Genomic DNA, 23,243 nt, shown 5'->3' on the forward strand with positions numbered 1-23,243 from the left:
TGCAACCCTGCTTCATTACAGTTTCAATTTTCCCAGAAAAAAGGTGCACGAAAAGTAGCGTTTTTTAAAAAAAACAGTTCAAGGTCAAAGCGCACACACTCCCCATCCTCCACTTTCTTTACTATTGGTCAGCACCAAATTATCCCTTTGTAACTGGATCCTTGGAACAGCCTTCACCTGGAGGAAGTATTGCCTCACTCAGCAGTTTCAGCCTACACTCTGTATACAAGTTAGTTTCTCCAGCTCATTTGCAGGAGGGAGGTGCACTCATGAGTCAACCACACTGCTGTGGGTGTGGAGCCACGGGTAGGCCAGACCGGGTAAAGGATGCAACTGGGATGACAGTGAATCCTTTCCTGCAAAGGTAGCTTCATTCTCGAAAAAGGACTTGAGTGAATAAGATGGGAGTTTTCTTCCCCTGAAAATGGTTTCATTATTTGATTCTGAACTCCAGATTTCAATTGCGCCATCTACCATGGTGGGATTCAAACCTGGGAGACCCCAGAACTGGGTTGATTGTCTAGTCGAAAATGGTACTTATCCGTCACTCCTTCAATTTTTCTGTGATGGCACGTGAACTCGTTGATGTCTCTGGAGGTAGGAGGAGCAGGTGAAGCCCTTCCTGCACTTGGAGCAGGTGAATGGCCTCTCCCCAGTGTGGATCCGCTGGTGGGTCAGCAGGTGGGAAGAATTGGTAAATCCCTTCCCACACTCAGGGCAGGTGAATGGCCTCTCCCCTGTGTGGACCCGCTTATGCTGCCGCAAATTGCTCAAATGATTGAATCCTTTCCCACACACAGAGCAGGTGAATGGTCTTTCCCCTGTGTGGATCCGCTGGTGGTTCAGCAGGCTGGAAGAATCAATGAATCCCTTCCCACACTCTGGGCAGGTGAACGGCCTCTCCCCCGTGTGGAGCCGTTCATGCTTCCTCAAGTTGCTCACACGACGGAAAGCCTTCCCGCACTCTGAGCAACCGAACGGCCTCTCCCCAGTGTGGACCCGCTGGTGGGTCAGCAGTGCAGATGAATGCGTGAACCCCTTCCCGCACACCAAGCACGTGAACGGTTTCTCTCCCGTGTGGATCCACTGGTGCGCCCGCAGGTTGGAAGAATTTGCGAATCCCTTCCCACACACTGAGCAGATGAACGGCTTCTCCCCGGTGTGAACGCGTCTGTGAATTTCCAGCACTGAGGGGGAATGGAATCCTTTCCCACAGTCCCCACATTTCCATGGTTTCCCCATGGGGAGAGTGTTCCTTGTGTCACTCTGGGTTTGAAATTACAAACAGAACGGGTACACAGTCTGTCCCCACCGTGAGGGGTGTGATTTTGATTCCCCCAAGCTGAGGAAATGGTTTGAAGCACTTTTTCACAGTCAGCACACTGAATCTCCCTCACTCCCTCACTTAGTATTCTTCCTGCCACACTCGTGTCCAAAACCTCTCAAGCAGACCAAAGCAAACATTTCCACTCAACTTGAATGGCTGCTGATATTCAAGTCCCAATGAATCAATGAGCTCTGCCAGAAGTTGATGTATCAATTGCTTTCAAATTTCTTTCCGCATGTCTTCCTGCAAAAATAAACTCACAAAATAAGTGATCACGGTCAGTACAGTTAAGTAAAGATACATTGATGGCAATTCCTGTAGATTGCCAGGTGCCTGCTGATCACATTATCCAGGTCACAGAAACCTGAAAACCCTCATGCAGCCAGATAGCCTTAAGTGTGTATGGAGGAAAACTTCATTTAGGGGACAATGACCTAGAACAAGCTGCCTACAAAGGTGCTGGATCAAGATATGAAAATAAACTGTCAAGACTGCTTGCAGAAAGAAAGCCAGGAAAGTTGCTGAATGAGTAAGGTGAGGGATAGGTCCCAGGGAAATAGTGAGGAAAGAGATTAACCCGAGATTCGTACAGTTGGGAAATGGAGTGAATCAAACAGTCAGGGCAGGAAGGAATAATGCAGAGAACAACGTAGGACTTAAGTTATACTGCATTTACATCAAAGCAAGAGACCTAACAGGGAAGGCAGATGAAATCAGGGTTCATGGTCAAAAACATGGGACTGGGACATCATAGCAATTACAGAAATGTGGCCCAGAGATGGACAGCTCAATGTTCCAGGATACAAATGCCATAGGAAAGATACAGGGGGGACAAGAGAGGTGGGGAGTGGTATTTTGATAAGGGATAGTATTACAGCTGTACTTAGGGAGGATATTCCTGGGAATACATCCAGGGGAATTATTTGGGTGGAATTGAGAAATAAGAAAGGGATGATCACCTTATTGGGATTGTAATATAAACCTCGAAAAATCAGCAGGAAATTGAGATACAAATTTGTAAGGAGATTTCAGTTATCTGTAAGAATAATAGGATGGTTATGGTAGGGAATTTTAACTTTCCAAACATTGACTAGGACTGCCAGCGTTCAGGGTTTAGATCAAGATGAATTTGTTAAACGTGGACAAGACAATTTTCTGAGGCAGTATGTGAATGTTCCTACTAGAGAAGTTGCAAAACCTGACCTACTTTTAGGAAATAAGGCAGGGAAGGTGACTGAGGTGTCAGTGCTGGACCACTTTGGGAAAGGGACAGACCGGATCTAAAAGTTGAAGTTCTAAATTGGAGGAAGGCTAATTTTGATGGTATTAGGCAAAAACTTTCAAACGTTGATTGGGAGGCAGATGTTCACGGGTAAAGGGATGGCTGAAAAATGGGAAGCCTTCAGATATGAGATAATAAGAGTCCAGAGACCGTATGTTCCTGTTAGGGTGAAAGAAAAGGCTGGTAGGTGCAGGGAATGCTGGATGACTAGAGAAATTGAGGAGCTGGCTAACAACAAGAAGGAAGCATATGACAAGTATGGACAGGACAAATCGAATGACTCCTTAGAAGAGTATAAAGGTGGTAGGAGTATGCTTAAGAGTGAAATCAGGAGGCAAAAAGGGACATGAGATAGTTTTGGCAAATAGGGTTAAGGAGAATTAGAAGGGTTTTTATAAATTAAGGACAAAAGGGTAATTGGGAGAGAATAGGGCCCCTCAAAGATCAACAAGGCAGCCGATGTGTGGAGCCGGAGTAGATGAGGGAAATACTAAATGAGTATTTTGCATCAGTGTTTACTGTGAAGGAGGACATGGAAGATATAGAATGTGGGGACATAGATGGTGACGTCTTGATGGTGACGTCTTGAAAAATGTCCACATTACAGAGGAGGTAGAGCTGGATGTCTTGAAACACATAAAAGTGGATAAATCCTCAGAAGCTAGGCAAGTGACTCTTGGGCTCCTTGCTGAGATATTTGTATCATCGATAGTCACAGGTGAGGTGTCGGAAGACTGGAGTGGCTAACGTGGTGCCACTATTTAAGAACGGTGGTAAGGAAAAGCCAGGGAACTATAGACCAGCGAGCCGGACATCAGTGATAGGCAAGTTGTTGGAGGGAATCCTGAGAAACAGGATTTACATGTATTTGGAAAGGCAAGGACTAATTAGGGATAGTCAGCATGGCTTTGTGCTTGGTAAATCAATCAGACAAAGTTCCTCATGGAAGACTCATTAGCAAGGTAAGATCTTATGAAATACAGGGAGAACTAGTCAACCGGATACTGAACTGGCTTGAAGGTAAAAGAAAGAGGATGGTGGTGGAGAGTTCCTTTTCAGTCTGGAGCCTGTGACCAGTGGTGCCACAACGATCGGTGCTGAATCCACGACTTTGTGTCATTTATATAAATGATTTGGATGTGAACATAGCAGGTATAGTTAATAAGTTTGCAGATGACACCAAAATTGGAGATTCAGTGGACAGCGAAGAAGGTTGCCTCTTATTAAAATAGGATCTTGGGCTGAGGAGTGGCAGATGGAGTTTAATTCAGATAAATGCGAGGTGCTGCATTTTGGAAATGCAAATCAGATCAGGACTTATTCAACCTCAATGTCATGGAGATGTACAGCATGGAAACAGACCCTTCGGTCCAACTTGCCCATGCTGACCAGATATCCAAAATTTATCTAGCTGCATTTACCAGCCCATCTCTCTCTTGACCTTTCCTATTCAAACACCCATCCAGAGGCCTTGTAAATGTTGTCATTGTACCAGCCTCCACCACTTCCTCTGATAGCTCATTCAATACATGCACCACCCTCCGCATGGAACTTTACATCGTTCCACTCTCATTCTCAACCTCTGCCCTCTACTTCTGGACTCCCCTATGCCAGGAAAGAGACCTTGTCTATTTACCCTATCCATGCCTCTCATGAATTTACAGTAAGATCACCCCTCAGCCTCCAACACTCCAGGGAAAACAGCCCAATCTATTCAGCCGCTCCCTGTAGCTCAAACCCTCCAACCCTGGAAACTTCCTTGTAAAGCTTTTCTGAACCTTTCCATCCTTGCTACTCAAATACTAATTTTACACAGAGGGTGGTTCATGTGTGGAATGAACTTCCTGAGAAAGTGGTGGATGCCGGTAGAATTAAAAGACATTTGTTTCAGTACATGAATAGGAAAGGTTTAGAGGGATACAGTCCAAGAGCAGGCAGGAGAGACTGGTTTAATGTGGGATTATGGTTGGAATGGACTGGTTGGACTGAAGGTCTGTTTCCATGCTGTATGACTCTATGGCAGGCTTTCAGTTCTTGAAAGTGGAGTCACAGGTAGACAGGACAGTGAAGGTGGTGTTTGGTACACTTCACAGGACATTAGTTAGGCCACTTTTGTAGTATTGCATGCAATTCTGGTACCAGTGATCCCACCCTGACATGCCATGCACTAGAGATAATGACTAAAATTGACTGGGTCACAGAATAAAATCATAAAACCCCTGCAGTGCACAAAAAGGCTATTTGGTCCATTGAATGCATCGGGTATAGGAATTGGGAGGTCATGATGCAGCTGTACAGGACATTTGTTAGGCTACTTTTGGAATATTGCATTCGATTCTGGTCTCCCTGCTACAGGGTAGGAAGGATGTTGTGAAAGTTGGAAGGATGTTGTGAAACTTGAAAGGATGCAGGACAGATTGATAAGGATGTCGCCAAGGTTGGAGGGCTTGTGGTATAAAGAGAGGCTGTTTCCTTGGTGCATCAGAGGCCGAGGGATAACCTTGTCAATGTTTATAAAATCATGAGGGGCATGAATAGAATAAATAGGGAAGCATACTTCCCCAGGGTGGGGGTGTCCAAAACCAGAGGTCATAGGTTTAGGGTGGGAGGGGAAAGATTTAAAAGTGACCTAAGGGTCAATGTTTTCACACAGAGGGTGGTGCGTTTATGCACTGAGCTGCCAGAGGAAGTGGTCAGTACAATTACATTTAAAAGGCATCCAGATGGGTATGTGAATAGGAAGGGTTTTGAGGGATAAAGGCCAAATGCTGGCAAATGGATCTAAATTTACATAGGATACCTTGTCTGCAAGGATGTGTTGGATCGCAGTCTATTTCCATGCTGTATGTCTCTATGTCTATTTGATAACAGATGCTTTATTTCTGTTGATGCAAATATTTTTATCAATCATGCCTGGGTGGTAATACTTAGAGTCATAGAGATGTACAGCATGGAAACAGACCCTTCGGTCCAACCTGTCCATGCCGACTAGACATCCCAACACAATCTAGTCCCACCTGCCAGCACCTGGCATAGATGTAAGGGAGCGAGAATTCCTCAATTAGGGCACTATAAGAACCCTGGGAGACACCGATTTCTGGTTTACGACCTAACGAGCAAACATTAAGTACAAGCACCTATTTATTCTCAATTTTGTTTCATTTTTCTTGTTTTATTCCCTGCTACGATGATTCTCTCTGTCAACGATGGTTGACAGGCTGGGAGATTGTGAGTTGGGCCTTGATTGACTGAATGTTTTATTGTTCCGGAAGGTGTAAAAGGTGGGGGGGGGGGGGGGGGTCAAGGCTTCCTGCAGAGCTGAGAACAGACTGACATTTTACTCTGTGGAAACAGGGAGATCAACAGACGGCAGAGAAATCAGGACCTGAAATCTGAGCTGACACCAGACTACCCTGTGATCAGTGCTTTGATTGGCAGTACCTCTACCTTTACCTAGTTTCTCATTTGACTAGAATGCCACGTACCCCTTCAATATTCAGGATCCAATCCTTGGCACCCTGAAGCCATGTCTCTGTAAGGAGTCTCAGATCAGAATCATTCTGTTCGATGTGTGCAGTCTATTCATTCACTTTTGTTATGATGCAGCACACCTTCAGACACACAGTCTCCAGTTACAATTTTTGTGATCTTTAGAATCCAGCTTTGATTGCTGGGACATTTACTCTCCTTGTCCCTTTCTATCATACTCTGATGTTCATTTTCACATCACAACATTGTTCACCTGCCTTGATTTGGACTGGCCATGCTAAATTGCCCAGGGATGTGCAGGTTAGCTATGGGAATGCAGGGTTATAGTTTCATAGTAATTGAAGCAGGAGTAGGCCATTCGGCCTGTCAAGCCTGCTGTGTCATTCATTAAGATCATAACTGATCTATCCATTGTCTCAGCTCCTCCTACCTGCATTATCCCAACTACCCTTAATTCCCCACCATGCAAATACTTACTCAACTGTGTCTTGAACATTCTTAGTGAAGCTGTCTCTACAGGTTCCATAGGCAGAGAATTTCATGGAGTCACTACTTTCCGGGAAAAGGAGTTCCTCCTCATCTGTGTCTTAAACCGATTCCCTCTAATCTCGAGGCCATGACCTCTAGTCCTAATCTCACCCACCAGCAGAAATTACTGGATTGGTTGGTGGTGGTGATGGTGGGGTGGGGGCGGGATGAGGGGGAAGCATTTCGGAGGGACCAACGTGGACTTGAGGGGCTGAACAGCCTACTTCCACACTGTAGGACTTCTATGATTTACCGCACTTATTTTTGCCTTGGATCACAGCTCCCAGAACCTCCCAGCTTCTGCAAATTAAAAGACAAGTCCCATTCTGCCCTCTCGTATGTCTATTATTTAACTGCTTTATCATTTCTAGTGAATATAGCCCACACCTCTCACTGCTGCCAGTAATGATTAGATTAGATTACTTACAATGTGGAAATAGGCCCTTCGGCCCAACAAGTCCACACCAACCCTCCAAAGAGCAATACAATGCTGATGAAACAATGCAATACCTGCAGTACTGAAACCCGTAAGGCTTCTAACGATACCAGTTACTGACTCACTGCTCCTTCTGATGCACAGCATTGGAAATACAATGTTGAAGGCTGAATGAAATGAGCAGTTTAACTCAAAAATCCACCTAACCCTTCACTAGGCTCCCCGCTCAGCCCACTTTACTTACTGCTGGTAAACCTTAAACCACTTCATCCCCACAGTGCAATGAATTCCCAATTTCCACCGAAATCCTAGACGTACCCATGTACTCAGTTGCTTTCTCACAATTGAAAGATTTCATTGTAACTTCTTCTGCTTCCAGTAAAGGCAAAACATCTTTGAAAGCTGCTCTCAAAATTCAGTCTTCACAATCACACTTCTGCTTTCACGGAAGATGATTAGAGTCATACAGCACAGAAACTGAGCCCTCAGTCCAACTCATCCATGCCGGCCAGATATCCTAAATTAATCTAGTCCCATTTGCCAGCATTTGGCCCGTATCCCTCTAAACCCTTCTTATTCATGTACCCATCCAGATGCCTTTTAAATGTTGTAATTGTAGCAGCCTCCACCACTTCCTCTGGCAGCTCATTCCAAACATGCATTACCCTCTGTGTGAAAAAGTTGCCCCTCAGGTCCGTTTTAAATCTTTCCCCTCTCACATGAAACCTATGCCTTCCGGTTTTGGATTCGCCTGCCATGGGGAAAAGATTTTGGCTATTCACCCTATCCATACCCCTTATAAAATTCTGTAAGGTCACCCCTCAGCCTCCGATGCTGCAGAGAAATTATCCCTGGCCTATTCAGCATCTCCCTATAGCTCTAACCCTCCAGCTCTGCCAACATCCTTGTAAATTTTTCCTGAATTCTTTCAAGTTTCACAACATTGTTCCATAGGAGGGGGCCCAGAATTGCACACACTATTCCAAAAGTGGCCTAACCAATGTCCTGTGCGGCCATGACAATGACCTCCCACCTCCTATATTCAATGCTCAGTAAAGGAGAGCGTACCAAATGCCTTCTTCACTATCCTGTCTCCCTGCAATTCCCCTTTCAAGGAACTAGAACCTGCAAGGTCTCTTTGTTTAGCAACATTCCCCATTAACTGTGTAAGTCCTGCCCTGATTTGTCTTACAAAATGCAACACCTCATTTATCTAAATTAAACTCATTCTACCACTCCTTGGCCCATCAGCCCATCCTATCAATTCTAATTTATATTGAACTTTCTTTCCTCTCTCAGCCCAGAAAAGCTGAAAAATCTCCATCCAACCCACACTCCCTCCGTTCTGACTTTGCTGAACGTAATTCCTACTGTACCTCAACCTGAAGGGTCTGGTTCATGCTGATCAACAGGCCCACACTCGGGACGGGGGGCAGGGGGTGGAATCTAGTTGATACAGACAGAACACTGAATGGCCTGGACAGAGTGCACATGGGGAAAATGGTTCCATTGGTAGGAGAGACTAGCACCTGAGGGCACAGCATTAGAATAAAAGGAAAACCTTTTAGAACAAAGATAAAGAGAAATCATTTCAGCCAGAGAGTGGTGAACATGTGGAAGTGACTGCTACAGAAGGCTGTGGACGCTAGTCACTGAGTATATTTAAGATGGATGTAGATAGGTTCTTGAGTATCAAGGGGGAAATCGAGGGTTACGGGGAGGAAGTGGGAAAATGGGATTGAGAAACTTACCAGCCATGATTTAATGGCAGAGCAGCCCCAATGGGCTGAGACACCTAATTTATTCTCCTGTGTTTTATGGTCTCTTGCTTTTCTGGACACAGAGAAAGAATTGGGAGCAGGAACAGACTGTTTAGCCTGTCGAGCCTGCACCAACATAAGTGGATATGAAGATACCTACATCTAGGTGGATAGGCTGGAAATATTTCCACTGGAGCAGAGGAGGTTGAGAGGTGACCTTATCGAGGATTATAAAATCATGAGGGGTATAGATAAGGTGAATGGCGGATATCTTTTCCCTTGGTGGGGGTTCAAGATTAGGCAGCAAATTTGAAGGTGAGCGGAGAAAGATTTTAAAAAGGCATAACGGGCACTTATTTTTAAAAACACAAAGTGGTTTGTGTGTGAAATGCATGTCCAGACGAAGGGGTGGACACAGGTACAGTTAGAACATTTAAAAGACATTAGGATAAGTACATGAATGATGAAGTTGAATTCAGATAAATGCGAGGTGCTGCATTTTGGAAAAACAAATCAGTGCAGGACTTATACACTTTATGGTGAGGTCCTGGGGAATGTTGCTGAACAAAGAAACCTTGGAGTGCAGTTCATAGTTCCTTGAAGGTAAAGTCGCAGATAGATAGGATAGTGAAGGCAGTATTTGGTATGCTGTCCGTTATTGGTTAGAGCATTGAGTAAGGAGTTGGGAGGTGATGTTGCATCTGTACAGGACATTGGTGAGGCCACATTTGAAATATTGTGTGCAACTCTGATCTTCTTGCCATCAGAAGGATGTTGTGAAACTTGAAAGGGTTCAGAAAAGATTCACCAGGATGTTACCAGGTTTGAAAGATTTGAGCTCTTGGGTGAGGCTAAATAGGCTGAGGGTGTTTTCCTTGGAGTGTCAGAGGTTGAGGGGTGACCTTACAGAGGGGCATGGATTTGGCAAATAGACAATGTCTTCTCTGTGAGGTGGGGAGTCCAGAACTAAAAGTTTAGGGTGAGAGGGGAAAGACATAATAGGGACCGAAGGGGACCTTTTTCACAGGAGAGTAGTGCGTGTATGGAATGACCAGCCAGAGGAAGTGGAGGAGGCTGGTATAATTACAGCATTTAAAAGGCGTCTGGATTGGTCTATAAATAGGAAGGGTTTAAAGGCTTATGGACCAAGTGCTGGCAAATAGGACGAGATTATGATAATTGATCATCATGGACTAGTTGGACTGAAGGGTCTGTTTCTGTAACCAATCTATACTGGTCTTAAAACCATTTTTTTGCCTTCCCCCATAACCATCCACTTCTTTGTTGTTCAAAAATCAGATGAACTCAGCCTTGGACGTATTCAATGACGCCCTAACTGCAGGAAGGCATCCCCACCTCTCAGCTCAATTCCTCCTCCTAATACACCACTTGCCTTGCTTGCTGCATCTGTCTGACAACTGGCACTGACTGGTGTAGAATGACATCTACATCTGTACATCTACACATCATTTCTGATAAAAGGTTCCTGCATTTACCGTGTGTTTTTCAATTGAGACACAGAACTGAACTAACTTTCCCAGAATCTGTCCCCTCCCTGGATTCACTCCATTTCGCTTCAATGTCTGCAAGTCAACAGCTGAACCCCGGAATGGAAAATGGGGTGAGAAAAGAGAACACTGTACTCACAGATGTTGGACAGAGGAAGAAAGTTGCAGTCTGGGCTGAAGCTCAATCTTAATTCAGAGAGAGAGAGAGAAACAGCACCAACCTCAGAAGCACACGGTCCTCCTTCCGCATCCAGTCTATAGGTTTGCTGTGATTGGCAGGAGGACCAGTCCCCATCCGGTTCTCCAGAGCGTCCCATTGGCTCACCAAAACAAGATCGTGGGGCGTTTCCCGTGTCGCATGACCAACACGCGAAGTTGCTGACACCGAGTAGCATGCGCAGTATGGAGCCGCTGGTTATTACTGACAGATTTTCAAAGTTAAAAATCACACAATGCCAAGTTATAGTCCAACCGTTTATTTATTGATTTCCAATTTATTTGGAATCACTAGCTTTCGAAGCGCTGCTTCTTCATCGGGTGGTTGTGGAGCAGAATCATAATACCAGACTCTTTAGCAACAGGATTGCAGAGTCATGGAATGTAATATTAAACAAATTTAGCTTACCTCTATCATCTTTTAGAATGACCATGTTAGTTTCGATTCCTTCGTATGTAAATCCCAAAACTTTTTAAAAGTTATGTTCTCAAGATAGGTTTTAACAATAGGTGTCATCTCAATCAGATAATGCATTGAAGGTGTTAAGTTAAAGTCTGTCTGTGTCCCAATGTTACGTCAGACTGATTCTATTTCTATCGAGACGCATGTGTCCAAAAATGAGACAGATACTAAAGAGTAGTGAGTGTGATGGTGGGATGAAACTTGTTAATATTAGTGTCATTAGTTCAGTGACTCCTCGCCATGGGTCCAGAGGAAGAAAGATCATCAATATATCTGGTGTATAGTGTTGGTTGGAGGTCCTGTGCAGGAAAGAAAGACATAAGACTATGGGGTGAATTTGCATTTGCAGAAATATATTTGTAGATACATTCTATTTTGCTCAAAAAGTGCACAATCTGCAGGCAATCACTCCATGTAATATTTTATAAATTCCTACTTTGGAAATAGAACCAGTCTGGCTCAAGATAGGCTCAAACCTCACACCTTTCATGCATTGACTGAGCTGAGATGTCACCTCTTTTTATAAAACCTTCAGTTATCTCGAGACTGTGACTTAAAAGAAGTTCTGGAATTTATATATTAATGAACTGAAATCTGAAACCCATTCTAAACATGAAACACTTCAAAGCAATCTAGGTTCGTTCAATATATCATTCAATGTAATTTTGCTACAAATACTGTGTCTTATGATCCTGCTCCACAGCTACCCAATGAAGGAGCAGCGCTCCAAAAGCTAGTACTTCCAAATAAACCTGTTGGACTATAACTTGGTATTGTGTGATTTTTAACTTTGTTTCTAATGAAAACAGCCCACAACTCCCACTGGTGCCAGTAAACTTTACAATGCTGAGGAAATGATGAACCTGCAGTCCTGAAAAATGAACAATTTCGAATAATACGAGCTACACATTGACTGCTCCTTCTAATATATGGCATTAGAAACCTCGCACTGGAGATTGAAAGAAACGAGCAGCTTTAAAAAAAAAACCTGTTGGATCTCATAGCCTTCCATGTCTGAGTCCTTCGGTAAGTTCAGGTAACCTTTATTGTGGCAAAAGTGAGGATTGCAGATGCTAGAGATCAGAGTTTGGATTAGAGTGGTGCTAGAAAAGCACAGCAAGTCAGGCAGCATCTAAGGAGCATGAAAATCGACATTTCGGGCAAAAGCCCTTCATCAGGAATCAGATTCCTGATGAATGGCTTTTGCTTGGAACGTCGATTTTCCTGCTCCTCAGATGCTGCCTAACTTTTATTGTGACCCACTTAGTTACAGCTTCAGATCTCCCCAGCAAAAAGGCATAGAAAGAGTAGCTTATTTGTATTTTTAACAGCTCAAGGTCAAAGCGTACACACTCCCCTGCACCCCACGTTCTTCACTGTTGGTCAACTGAGTTGTCCCTTTGTAATTGGATCCTTGGAACAGCCTTAACCTGGAGGTAGTATTGCTTCACTCAGCAATTGCAACCCATACCCTGTATCCAAGTAAGATTCTCCCTGCTCATTTGCCGAGGGGCTTTCAAGCATCAACCACACTGCTGTGGATCTGGAGTCACGTGTAGACCAGACCAGGTAAAGGATGCAGCTGGGACGACTGAGTGAATCCTTTCCAACAACAGCAGTTTCCTTCCCTAAAACATGAGTGAATCAGATAGGGATGTTTTTCTCATCATGAGGTTCTGAACTCCAGATTTTTGACTGAATTCCAATTCCACCATCTGCTATTCAAACCCGGGAGTCCCCAGAACTGGGTTATTAATTCAGTCGATAATGGCACTCGGCTGAAGCTCCTTCAATTCCCCTGCGATGGGATGTGAACTCACTGGTGTCTCTGCAGGTGGGAGGAGCGGGTGAAACCCTTCCCGCACAGAGAGCAAGTGAATGGCCTCTCTCCGGTTTGAACCTGCTGGTGGGCCAGCAGTGTAGATGACCGAATGAATTCCCTCCCACACATGGAGCACTTGAATGGCTTCTCTTCCACATGAACACGCTGGTGCTTCTGCAGATGGCCCATCTCACTAAATCCCTGTCCGCAGGGTGAACAGCCTCTCCCCTTTCCTCCATGTGAACGCGTCTGTAGGTTTCCAGCATCGATAGGAAAGGGAATCTTCTCCCACAGTACCAACATTTCCACATGGGGGGGAAACTTTCCTTGTGTCACTCTGTGTTTCAAATTACAAACAGAAAGGGTACACAGTCTCTCCCCACCGTGAGTGGTATGATTTTGATCCTCAAAGCTGAGTAAATGGTATGAAGCAATTTCCACAGTCAGCGCACTGGATCTCCCTCACTCAGGTGTCTCAGTATTCTTCCTGCCGCACCAGTGTCCAAAATCTCTCAAGCACACAAAAGGATACATTTCTTCTCGATGTGAATGGCTGCTGATATTAAAGTCCCAGTGAATCAAGTGGCTCTGTCAGAAGTTGATGTATCTTTTGGTTTCAGATTTCTTTCCCCATGTCTTCCTGCAAATAAAATCACAAAATAAGTGATCACGGTCACTACAGTCAAATGAACATAACATCGGTGACAATTTCTGTAGATTGCCAGATGCCTGCTCATCATATATTATCCATGACACAAAAACCCAAAAACCCTCACGCAGCCAGGTAGCGTGAAGTATACATTAAGAGGAAAACTTCATTAAGGTGACAATGACCTGGAACAACCTTCCTATAAAGGTGCTGGAAATGGAGCTGAGTCAAGGTTTTGAAAATGAAATGTCAAGGCTGCTTCAGAAAAGGAAGCCAGAAAAGTTGCTGAATGACTTCCTGCCGACCTATTAAATAAAAATGATTACAAGAAATACAGGATGTAATTCCATTATTATATTAGAAGGTGAAAAATCATAGCCATGCAGCTTGTATAACAGTGAATATCAGATATACACCATATGAAGCAAGCATAAAATCCCTGCAGTGCAGAAAAAGGCCATTTGGCCCATTGAATGCATTGGGTGTAGGAGTTGGGAGGTCACGCTGCAGCTGTGTAGGACACTGGTTAGGCCACTTTTGAAATATTGCATTCGATTCTGGTTTCCCTGCTATAGGATAGGAAGGATATTGTAAAACTTGAAAGGATGCAGGACAGATTGATAAGGATGTTGCCAGTGTTGGTGGATTTGTGGTATAAAGAGAGGCTGAATAGGATGGGGCTGTTGCCCCTGGAGTGTCGGAGGCTGAGGGTGACCGGATAAAGGTTCATACAATCCTGAAGGGTGGATAGAGTAAATAGGCTAGAGTGGTGGTGGAGGCTGGTACAATTACAACATTTAAAAGGCATCTGGATGGGTGTGTGAATAGGAAGGGTTTGGAGGGATATGTGCCAAATGCTGGCAAATGGGTCACCAGATTTATATAGGATAGCATGGATGTGTTGGATCAAAAAGTCTATTTCCGTGTTGTATATTTCTATGTCTATTTTATAACAGATGTTTTATTTCTGTCGTTGAAAATATTGTTATAAATCATAGCTGGGTACTAATACTTAGATGTAAGGGAGTGGGAATTCCACAAGTAGGGCATGATAAGACGCCTGGGAGACCCCAATTCTGGTTTACTATCTAATGAACAACCTTTAAGCACGAGCACCAAATGTGCATTTATGTTTAATTTTGTTTCATTTTTCTTTATTTATTCCCTGCTATTTTTAAAGTACAGATTTGACATGGCCTAGGGAAGCCCTTATGGACTCAGACCCGTAAGCCTGTCTTTCTTGGTTCGTCTGAAAGATCGTACTCTTTGGAAGTTTGGAATAAAAACCTCTTACAGACAGTTTAGTTTAATGTTAGTCATCCCCTTTATTCACTAGTAGCATCACTGTTACAACGTAACACTGACACCTATATGCTAAACTAACTAGGTTCTAATAACCTAGGAGAGTAGGGTTGAAAATGTGTTGCTGGAAAAGCGCAGCAGGTCAGGCAGCATCCAGGGAACAGGAGAATCGACGTTTCGGGCATAAGCCCTTCTTCAGGAATGCCCGAAACGTCGATTCTCCTGTTCCCTGGATGCTGCCTGACCTGCTGCGCTTTTCCAGCAACACATTTTCAGATCTGATCTCCAGCATCTGCAGACCTTACTTTCTCCTCCTAGGAGAGTAGGGTACCAGCTCTTCAAGTGCCCCAGCAGGCTACTGCAATGTACTGACACAAAGTGGCTTCCTTTAGACAAAAGTTTACAAAAAACATTGCATGTTCTTAATTAGACAGATAACAGTGAAAGACAATAATTTGCAATGAAGAGAAGTTAATTGACAGATCTGTGTGTGCTTGACTGGTCACTCCTAAAGGCCTTGAGCTATCCATCAGGTGGGAAAAACAAATCCAACCGAGTTAGGCGTCTGGTGGCGAGATAAGTTCCTATAAAGAAGTACCAGTCTAAATTAAGTGGGAGATGTCATAAGGTAACCTTGCACATCTCGCATGTCTGATACAATTGTTTTACAAAATGGCTTTTTAGCAAGGAGGGCAAACTTTTGACCATAAAATGGCTTCCTTACAGATTGTGTCAGAATCTCTTCAATGTTAGGTTTAGAATAATTTTAAGCTGGGAGCAGATTCCTGCTTTTTATCTTAAGCACAAAATTGTTCTGTACCTGAGGCTGAAATGTTACTGCAAGGTTGTATTTAAAATGATTAGTCTTGAATTAAACATGCCTTCTTTTCAAGTTTGTGATTCAAATAAGACATCAGATCTGAATGTTAGAATTGACAGTGGGGCAGTCTGTAAGGTCTGTAAAAACAGCAAGTAAGTTAAAGCTTTATCAATATTTCCTTTTACAGAGTTTGCATTTCATAACCAGAATTGGCTACTCAAAATCATCAAAAAGTCTCAAAATGCAATTAAATTCAATCCATAGCAGCTAAGCACTAAGAATTAATTTTCTACTGGATTCAACAGTCTCAGCACTAAAATGGCGTCTCTCTCTCTCGTGTCCTTTTGAACTCTCAAGTCAGGGTTTTGTAACAGCAAAGATTTATTTTCTCTGTGACTGCCCTGCTTGCAAGGGGTATAAGAATCCATTATAATTGACAGCAACTGACCGTTAATTACAAAGTTTTTGATAGTACCAAGTTTCGTTTCAGGGTCAGAATCAAACACTGTCATTAATTTCACAAGGGAATGGCTGTGAATGTTATCACTTGGTGTCCTGTTCATACAGATTCACCGATGCTGAGGCAAACGTTCTTAATTGTCTTACAGCATCCTGTTATCACTTGGTAAGCCCAGGTGTCCCTATCTTTTTCATTCTTTAAGATGCCCCCCTTTTCTGAGCCTTGCTGCCTGTCTATTTTCTAGTGCAGTAAATGTGTTCTATAATTCAGCATTACATATAGTCTAACTGTTTAAAGACAAGTTTTCAGACTATAGACGTTCTCACTATGATGACTCTCGCGGTCTGGATGGTTGACAGGCTGGGAGATTGGGCCTTGATCGACTTTTATTGTTCTGGAAGGTGTAAAAGGGGCTCAAACTTTCAGCAGAAAGCCAGGTGAGCTGAGGACAGATGACACCTTACTCTGTGGGAACAGGGAGACCAACCGGAGAACAGAGAAATCAGGACCTGAAATCCGAGCTGACACCAGACTACCATGTTATCAGAGCTTTGATTAGCAGTGCCCACCCTCTACATTTACCTAGCTTCCCATTTGACTTGAATGTCATGTACCCCCTCGATATTCAGAATCCAATCCTTGTCATTCCTGAAGCCATGTCTGTGGAAGGAGTCTCAGATCATATTCTCTTCAACGTGTGCAGTCAATTCATTCACTTTTGTTACAATGCAGCACACATTAAGCCATACAGTCTTCAGGTTCAATTTTTGTGATTTGTAGAATCCAGTTTTGATTGCTGGGACATTTACTCTCCGTGTCCCTTTCTATCATTCTCTGATGTTCATTTTCCACATCACTACATTGCTCACCTGCCTTGATTCGGATTGCCCATGAGAAATGCAGGTTTATACATTCACAGCAATAGAAGCAGGAGTAAGCCACTTGGCCCATCGAGCCTACTCTGCCATTCTTTAAGATCATGTCTGATCTATCCATCATCTCAGCTCCTCTTTACCTGCATTATCCTGACTACCCTAAATTCACCTACCATACAAAATCCCATCGAACTGTGTCTTGAATATGCCTGCTTCTATTGCTTCCTTGGGCAAAGAATTCCATAGATTCACCACTCTCGAGTTCCTCCTCCTCTATCTTAAACGTACCCTTAATCTTGTTACCCAGTCTCACCCACCAGCAGAAACGACTAGATAGAGTGGATCTGGGTGGCTTGCTGTTTGGATAGGTCAGTGTGGACTTGATGGGATGAATGGTCTGCTTCCACGCTATAGGGATTCCAAGATTTACCACAGTTGTGCTTGCCCAAGACCACAGCACCCAGAACCTCCCACCTTTTGCAAATCGAAAGACAAGTCCTGCCCTGTTCTCTTGTATGTGTGTTATCTAACTGCTTAATGATTTCTAGTGAATACAGCCCACGCCTCTCGCTGCTGCCAGTAACCTTTACAAGCTGATGAGACAATGCAATACCTGCAGTACTGAAAATCATAAGGTTTCTAACGATACCAGTTACTGATTCACCGCTCCCACTGATGGACAGCATTGGAAATACAATGTCAACACTTCTGTTTTCCCTCAGTCCAAATTGTCCATGCTGACCAGATATCCCAAATTAACATAGTCCCATTTGCCAGCAATTTGCCCATATCCCTTTCAATTCTCCCTATTACCAGATGCCTTTTAAAATGCTGTAATTATACCAGCCTCCACCACTTCCTCTGGTAGCTCATTCCATACACACAACACCCTCTGCGTGAGAACGGTGCCTGTAAAGTTCCTTTTAAATATTTCCCCTCTCACCTCAGACCTATGACCTCTAGTTTTGGACTCCCCTACTCTGGGGAAAAGATTTTGGTTATTCACCCTATCCATGCTCCTTATGAACTTCTATAAAGTCACCCCTCAGCCCCAATGATCCAGAGAAAACAGCCCCAGCCTATTCAGCCTCTCCATATAGATCAAACCCTCCAACTCTGGCAATATTCTTGTAAATCTTTTCCAAATCCTTGCAAAGGTTCGCAACACTTTTCCTGTAGCAGTGAAACCAGACTGAATGCAGTATTCCAAAAGAGGCCTAATCAATGTCCGGTACAGCCGCAACATGACCTCCCAACGTCTGTACTGAAATGCACTGACCTATAAAAGCAAGTATACTAAACCTGTCTACCTGCGACTCCACTTTCAAGAAACTATGAACCAACACTCCAAGGTATCTTTATTCAACAACATTCCCCATTAAATGTGTAGATCCTGCCCTGATCTACCTTTCCAAAATCCAAATTTCAAAATGTATCATCCATGGTTGAATGGTGGAGCAGATCTGATCAGCTGAATGGCCTAATTTCTGCTCCTGTGTCATTTGGTCTCTTGCTATCCTGGACACAGAGTGAGAGAATTGGGAGCAGGAATAGGTCATTTGGTCTTTCCAGCTAGCACCAGCATTGAACAGTATATTCATAACTGGATATTAATATACCTGCATCTAGGTGGATAGGCTGGGACTTTTTTCACTGGAGCATTGGAGGTTGTGAGGTGACCTTAGAGAGGATTATAAAATCATGAGGGGTATAGATGAGGTGAACGGCAGGTATTCTTTCCCTAGTGTGGGGTTTCAAGATTAGGGAGCAAATTTTGAAGATGAGAAAATAAATATTTTATAAAGACATGAGGGGCACCTTTTTTTTAAGACAAAGAGTAGTTCGTGTGAGGAATCAATGTCCAGAGGAGTTGCTGGATGCAGATACAGTTACAATGTTTAAAAGACATTTGGATAAGTACATGAATAGGAAAGGTTCGGAGGGTTATAGGCCAATCATTGGCAGGTGGGACCAGTTTAGTTTCAGAACACAGTCAGCATGGACTAGTTCGACTGAGTGGTCTGTTTGGGTGCTGTATGACTCTGTAACTGTTCTGTACTGATCGTGAAACCATTTTCTTGTCTTTCCCCATAACTCCTTTGTTCTTCAAAGTCAAATGAACTCAGCCTGGAATACACTCCATGACCGACCTAACTGCAGGAAGACATCCCCACTTCTGAATTCAATTCCTCCTGCTGATATACCACTTGCTTTGCTCATTGCTGGCTGCACCTGTCTGACAACTGGCACTGACTGGTTTCGAAGGGTACTGAGGCCCCATTGTCCATCCACACATCATTCCTGATGAAGGCTCATGCCCGAAATGTCGACTCTCCTCCTCCTCCTGCTCCTCAGTTGCTGCCTTACCTGCTGTGCTTTTCCAGCGCCACACTTTTCAACTCTGATCTCCAGCATCTCACTTTCGCCACATCTCAACATATCACTACAATAACAATGCACCTCCTTTCTGCGTTTTTTTTTTCACTGCAAAGACTAGAACTTCACATTGTGATACTGCATTTGCCATGTGTTTGCAAACTGAGACACAGACCTGGATCAACTTTTCCAGAGTCTGGCCCCTCCCTTGATTCACTCTTTCAGTTGCTGCAAGTCAACAATTAACCCCAGAATGAAAAAGTGGTGAGAAAAACACTGTTGTACTCACAAATGTTAGACAGAGGAAGGAAGTTACAGTCTGGGGTGAAGTTTAACCTTATGCAGAGAGAAAAGAGCAGCAGCATGTTCAGAGCTCAATGTCCAACCTCCGCATTTCGACAATGGCCGGCTCTGATTGGCAGGAGGACCAGATTCCTTCCGGTCCTCCAAGGTTCAAGTGTCCAAATGCGAATACGAGAGAAAAATGCCGAAGCCAATTTTTTTTTGCCGAACTTTTTTTCCCCTGTGCCTCGACATTTTATTTCTTTTGCATTTTGACTGGCTGCTCAACGTTTCAGTCTTTTCCCCAGGTTAGAGGTATTCCAAAACTAGAGGGTAAAGGTTTAGGGTGTGGGGGAAAGATTTTAAAAGATCTAAAAGACTCGGACTAGAACATTTACCCCTTACTGGGCGAAAGTAAGGACTGCAGATGCTGGGGATTAGGGTCGAGAGTGTGGAGCTGGAAAAGCACAACATGTCAGGCAGCATCCGAGGAGCAGGAGACTCGACGTTTCGGGCAAAACCTTTCATCAGGAAATAGCCATGGGGAACTGCAGGGCTGTAGCGTAATCGAGTGAGTCGAAGTGGGATGCTGTTGGGAAGGTCGGTGTGAATGTGGGATGATATAGTTGCACTACCTTAGCCACGAGTATATTGAGAAATGATTGCCCCAAGTCTGCTGTGGGAGGAGTGCGTTTCAGTTGGTGGGACACTGACACCCTGTCAGCGCTGTCTCTCTCTTCACATTCTGCCCCCTGTCCATTTTCTCCCCACCCACTGCCCCCTGCCCATTCTCTCTCCTCACACTGCACCCCCTATTCTATCCCCCAACCCTCTGAACCCCAGTCTGACCCCTGTCCATTTCTCTCCCTTCTCCACCACCACCAGCGACCGCCCCCCATCCTTTCTCCTGCCTCAGCCCTCTTTGATCGCTGTATGAAGCCCTTCTAAGGAGAGAGAGAGAAAATGGTTGATGATGACTCTACCTGGGAAACAGGGAATGTGGGAAGTAGCTGATTTTTAAAATTGAGAATAACTCAAATCATATATTCAGAAGCTTCGTTAAAGTGTGGAAGAATGTTAATTTATTTTTAAAAAGCTGCAGAAATCTTTCTGAAACTTGCATTGATGTATTTGCACAACAAAGGACAGGCTGTAAGGAGTGAATGAGTGAATAAAAGACAAGTCCCACCTTGACCTCGAGGAGAAAGTGAGAACTGCAGGTTATGGAAATCACAGTTGAGTGTGGTGCTGGAAAAGCACAGCAGGTCAGGCAGCATCCAAGGGGCAGGAGAATCGCGGTTTCGTGCATAAGCACTTGGCACTCGGCCATCGCTCCTTCAATCCTCCTGTGATGGCGCGTGAACTCACTGGTGCCTCCCCAGGTGGGAGGAGCAGGTGAATCCCTTCCGGCACTGACAGCAGGTGAACGGCCTCTCTCCAGGGTGGACCCGCTGGTGGGTCAGCAGTGCAGCTGACTGAGTGAAACACCTCCCGCACATGGGGCACGTGAATGGCTTCTCTTACTTGTGGACCCACTCGTGCGTCTGCAGATGGCAGATCCGACTGAACCCCTTCCTACACACTGAGCTGGTGAATGGCCTCTCCCGGTGTGAATGCGTCTGTGGGTTTCCAGCAGGGATGGGGAAGGGAATCCTTTCCCTCAGACCCCACATTTCCACGGTTTCCCCATTGGGGGAGCTTTACCTTGGTTGCTCTGGGTTTGAAATTACAATCAGAACGGGGACATAATCTTTCCCACCGTGAGGGTGAGACTTTGATTCCCCCAAGCTGAGTAACTGGTTTGAAACACTTTTCACAGTCAGCGCACTGAATCTCCCTCACTCGGTGTCTCAGTATTATTCCTGCCACACCAGTGTCCAAAATCTCTCAAACAAACAAAGGGAAACATGCCTTCTTGATTGGAATGGCTGCTGATATTCAAGTCCCAATGAATCAAGTGGCTCTGTCAGAAGTTGATGCATCATTTGCTTTCAGATTTCTTTCTGCACATCTTCCTGCAAAAAAAAACACAAAATAAGTGATCACTGTCAGTACAGCTAAATGAACATAACAAAGGTGGCCATTCCTGTAGATTGCCAGATGCCTGCTGATCACATATTACTCAGCACACAGAAACCTGAAATCCCTCATGTAGCCAGATAGCCTTAAGTGTGTATGGAGGAAAACTTCATTTCGGCGACAATAACATGGAAAAAAATTGCCTAAAAAGGTACTGGAAATGGAGCTGAATCAAGGATAGGAAAATGAAATGTCAAGGCTGCTTGAGAAAAGAACGGCAGTAAAGTTGCTGAATGACTTCCTGCTGTCGGATTAAATAAAAAACGGTGACAAAAAAAGGACGTGACCCCATTACTACATTAGAAGGTGAATAATAATTGCAAAGAAACTTTTACAGCAGCCAACAATATCAGACATACACCAAATGAAGCAACATACCTCTACATTTTATATCAATGCGCCAATCCTTTAAATGCTGCTCAGTTCCATGAGAAATTAACCTTTTAATTGTGAACATGAAGAAAGAAGCAACCTTTTCCAGGGTGCAAACAGTAAACGTGCCAAACTGAGGAAATACACAAGGAAAATACACCCCACCTCCCCCTCCCGCCCCCTGCCCCACTTGCGGAGGATGGGGAATGGAAAGGGGGAGACATTGTTTTGCTCCCAGATGTTGCCCAGAGGGAGGGTGTTTCACTCTGAAACTGACAGGGCTGCATCCCCGTTGTGACGTCAACAATGGAGGGCGGGCCGAGCAGCTGTCCCGCAGTTGAGGCATTTGTGGAGGGGAGGGCACTTTGCAAACTCCTACTCTCCTCCAAGTCAAGCAGTTTGAGTTCAAACAAAGCAATGGCTTTAATTTTAGGCTAGAAAACCTCCTCTGTGCCATGGGAACCCTCCTCCCTTGGGGAATGCAGGGATACAGATTCATAGTAACAGGAGGAGTAGGCCATTTAGGACAAATCCTCCAACCCTGGCAACATCCTTGTAAGTCTTTTCTGAACCCTTTCCAGTTTCACAACATCTTTCCGATAGGAAGCAGACCAAAATTACATGCAATATTCCAAAAGTGGCCTGACCAATGTTCTGTACAGTGGCAACATGAGCTCTCAATATCTTTACTCGATACTCTGAACAATAAAGCAAAGCATAACAAACGCCTACTTCACCATCCTATCTGCATGCAACTCTACTTTTAAGGAGCTATCAACTTGCACTCCAAGGTCTCTTTGTTCAGCAACACTCCCGGGGACCTTACCAATAAGTGTAAAAGACCTGTTCTGATTTGCTTTTCCAAAATACAGCACCCCACATTTATCTAAATTAACCTCAATCTGCCACTCAGCTCATTGGCCCATCTGATCAAAATCCCGTTGTAATCTGAGGTAATCTTCTTTGCATCCACTACACCTCCAATTTTGGTGTCATCTACAAACTTGGTAACTACACCTCCAATGTTTAGATCCAAATCAATTGTATAAATGACAAAAAGTAGTGGACCCAGCACCGATACTTATTACATACCACTGATCACAGGCCTCCAGTCTGAAAAGCAACCCTCCATCACCACCCTCTGTCTTCTGCCTTCGAGCCAGTTCTGTATCCAAATGGCTAGTTCTCCCTGTCTGC

At 44.2% G+C, this 23,243-nt stretch overlaps 1 protein-coding gene across 1 annotated transcript; it reads right to left on the reverse strand.

The window, feature by feature from the left end:
* Positions 1-552: 552 nt before the first annotated feature.
* Positions 553-1,255, reverse strand: LOC148143749 (uncharacterized). Its single transcript, XM_087974476.1, has one exon. The coding sequence runs from the start codon at positions 1,240-1,242 to the stop codon at positions 553-555; it is 690 nt and encodes a 229-aa protein (XP_087830602.1). The 5' UTR covers positions 1,243-1,255.
* Between the last annotated feature and the right edge of the window lie 21,988 nt (positions 1,256-23,243).

Source organism: Chiloscyllium plagiosum, unplaced genomic scaffold, assembly GCF_037043375.1.
Source record: "Chiloscyllium plagiosum isolate Xiang-an unplaced genomic scaffold, Cpla_swu_hap1 HiC_scaffold_27, whole genome shotgun sequence".
In the NCBI taxonomy this organism is placed as follows: domain Eukaryota; kingdom Metazoa; phylum Chordata; class Chondrichthyes; order Orectolobiformes; family Hemiscylliidae; genus Chiloscyllium; species Chiloscyllium plagiosum.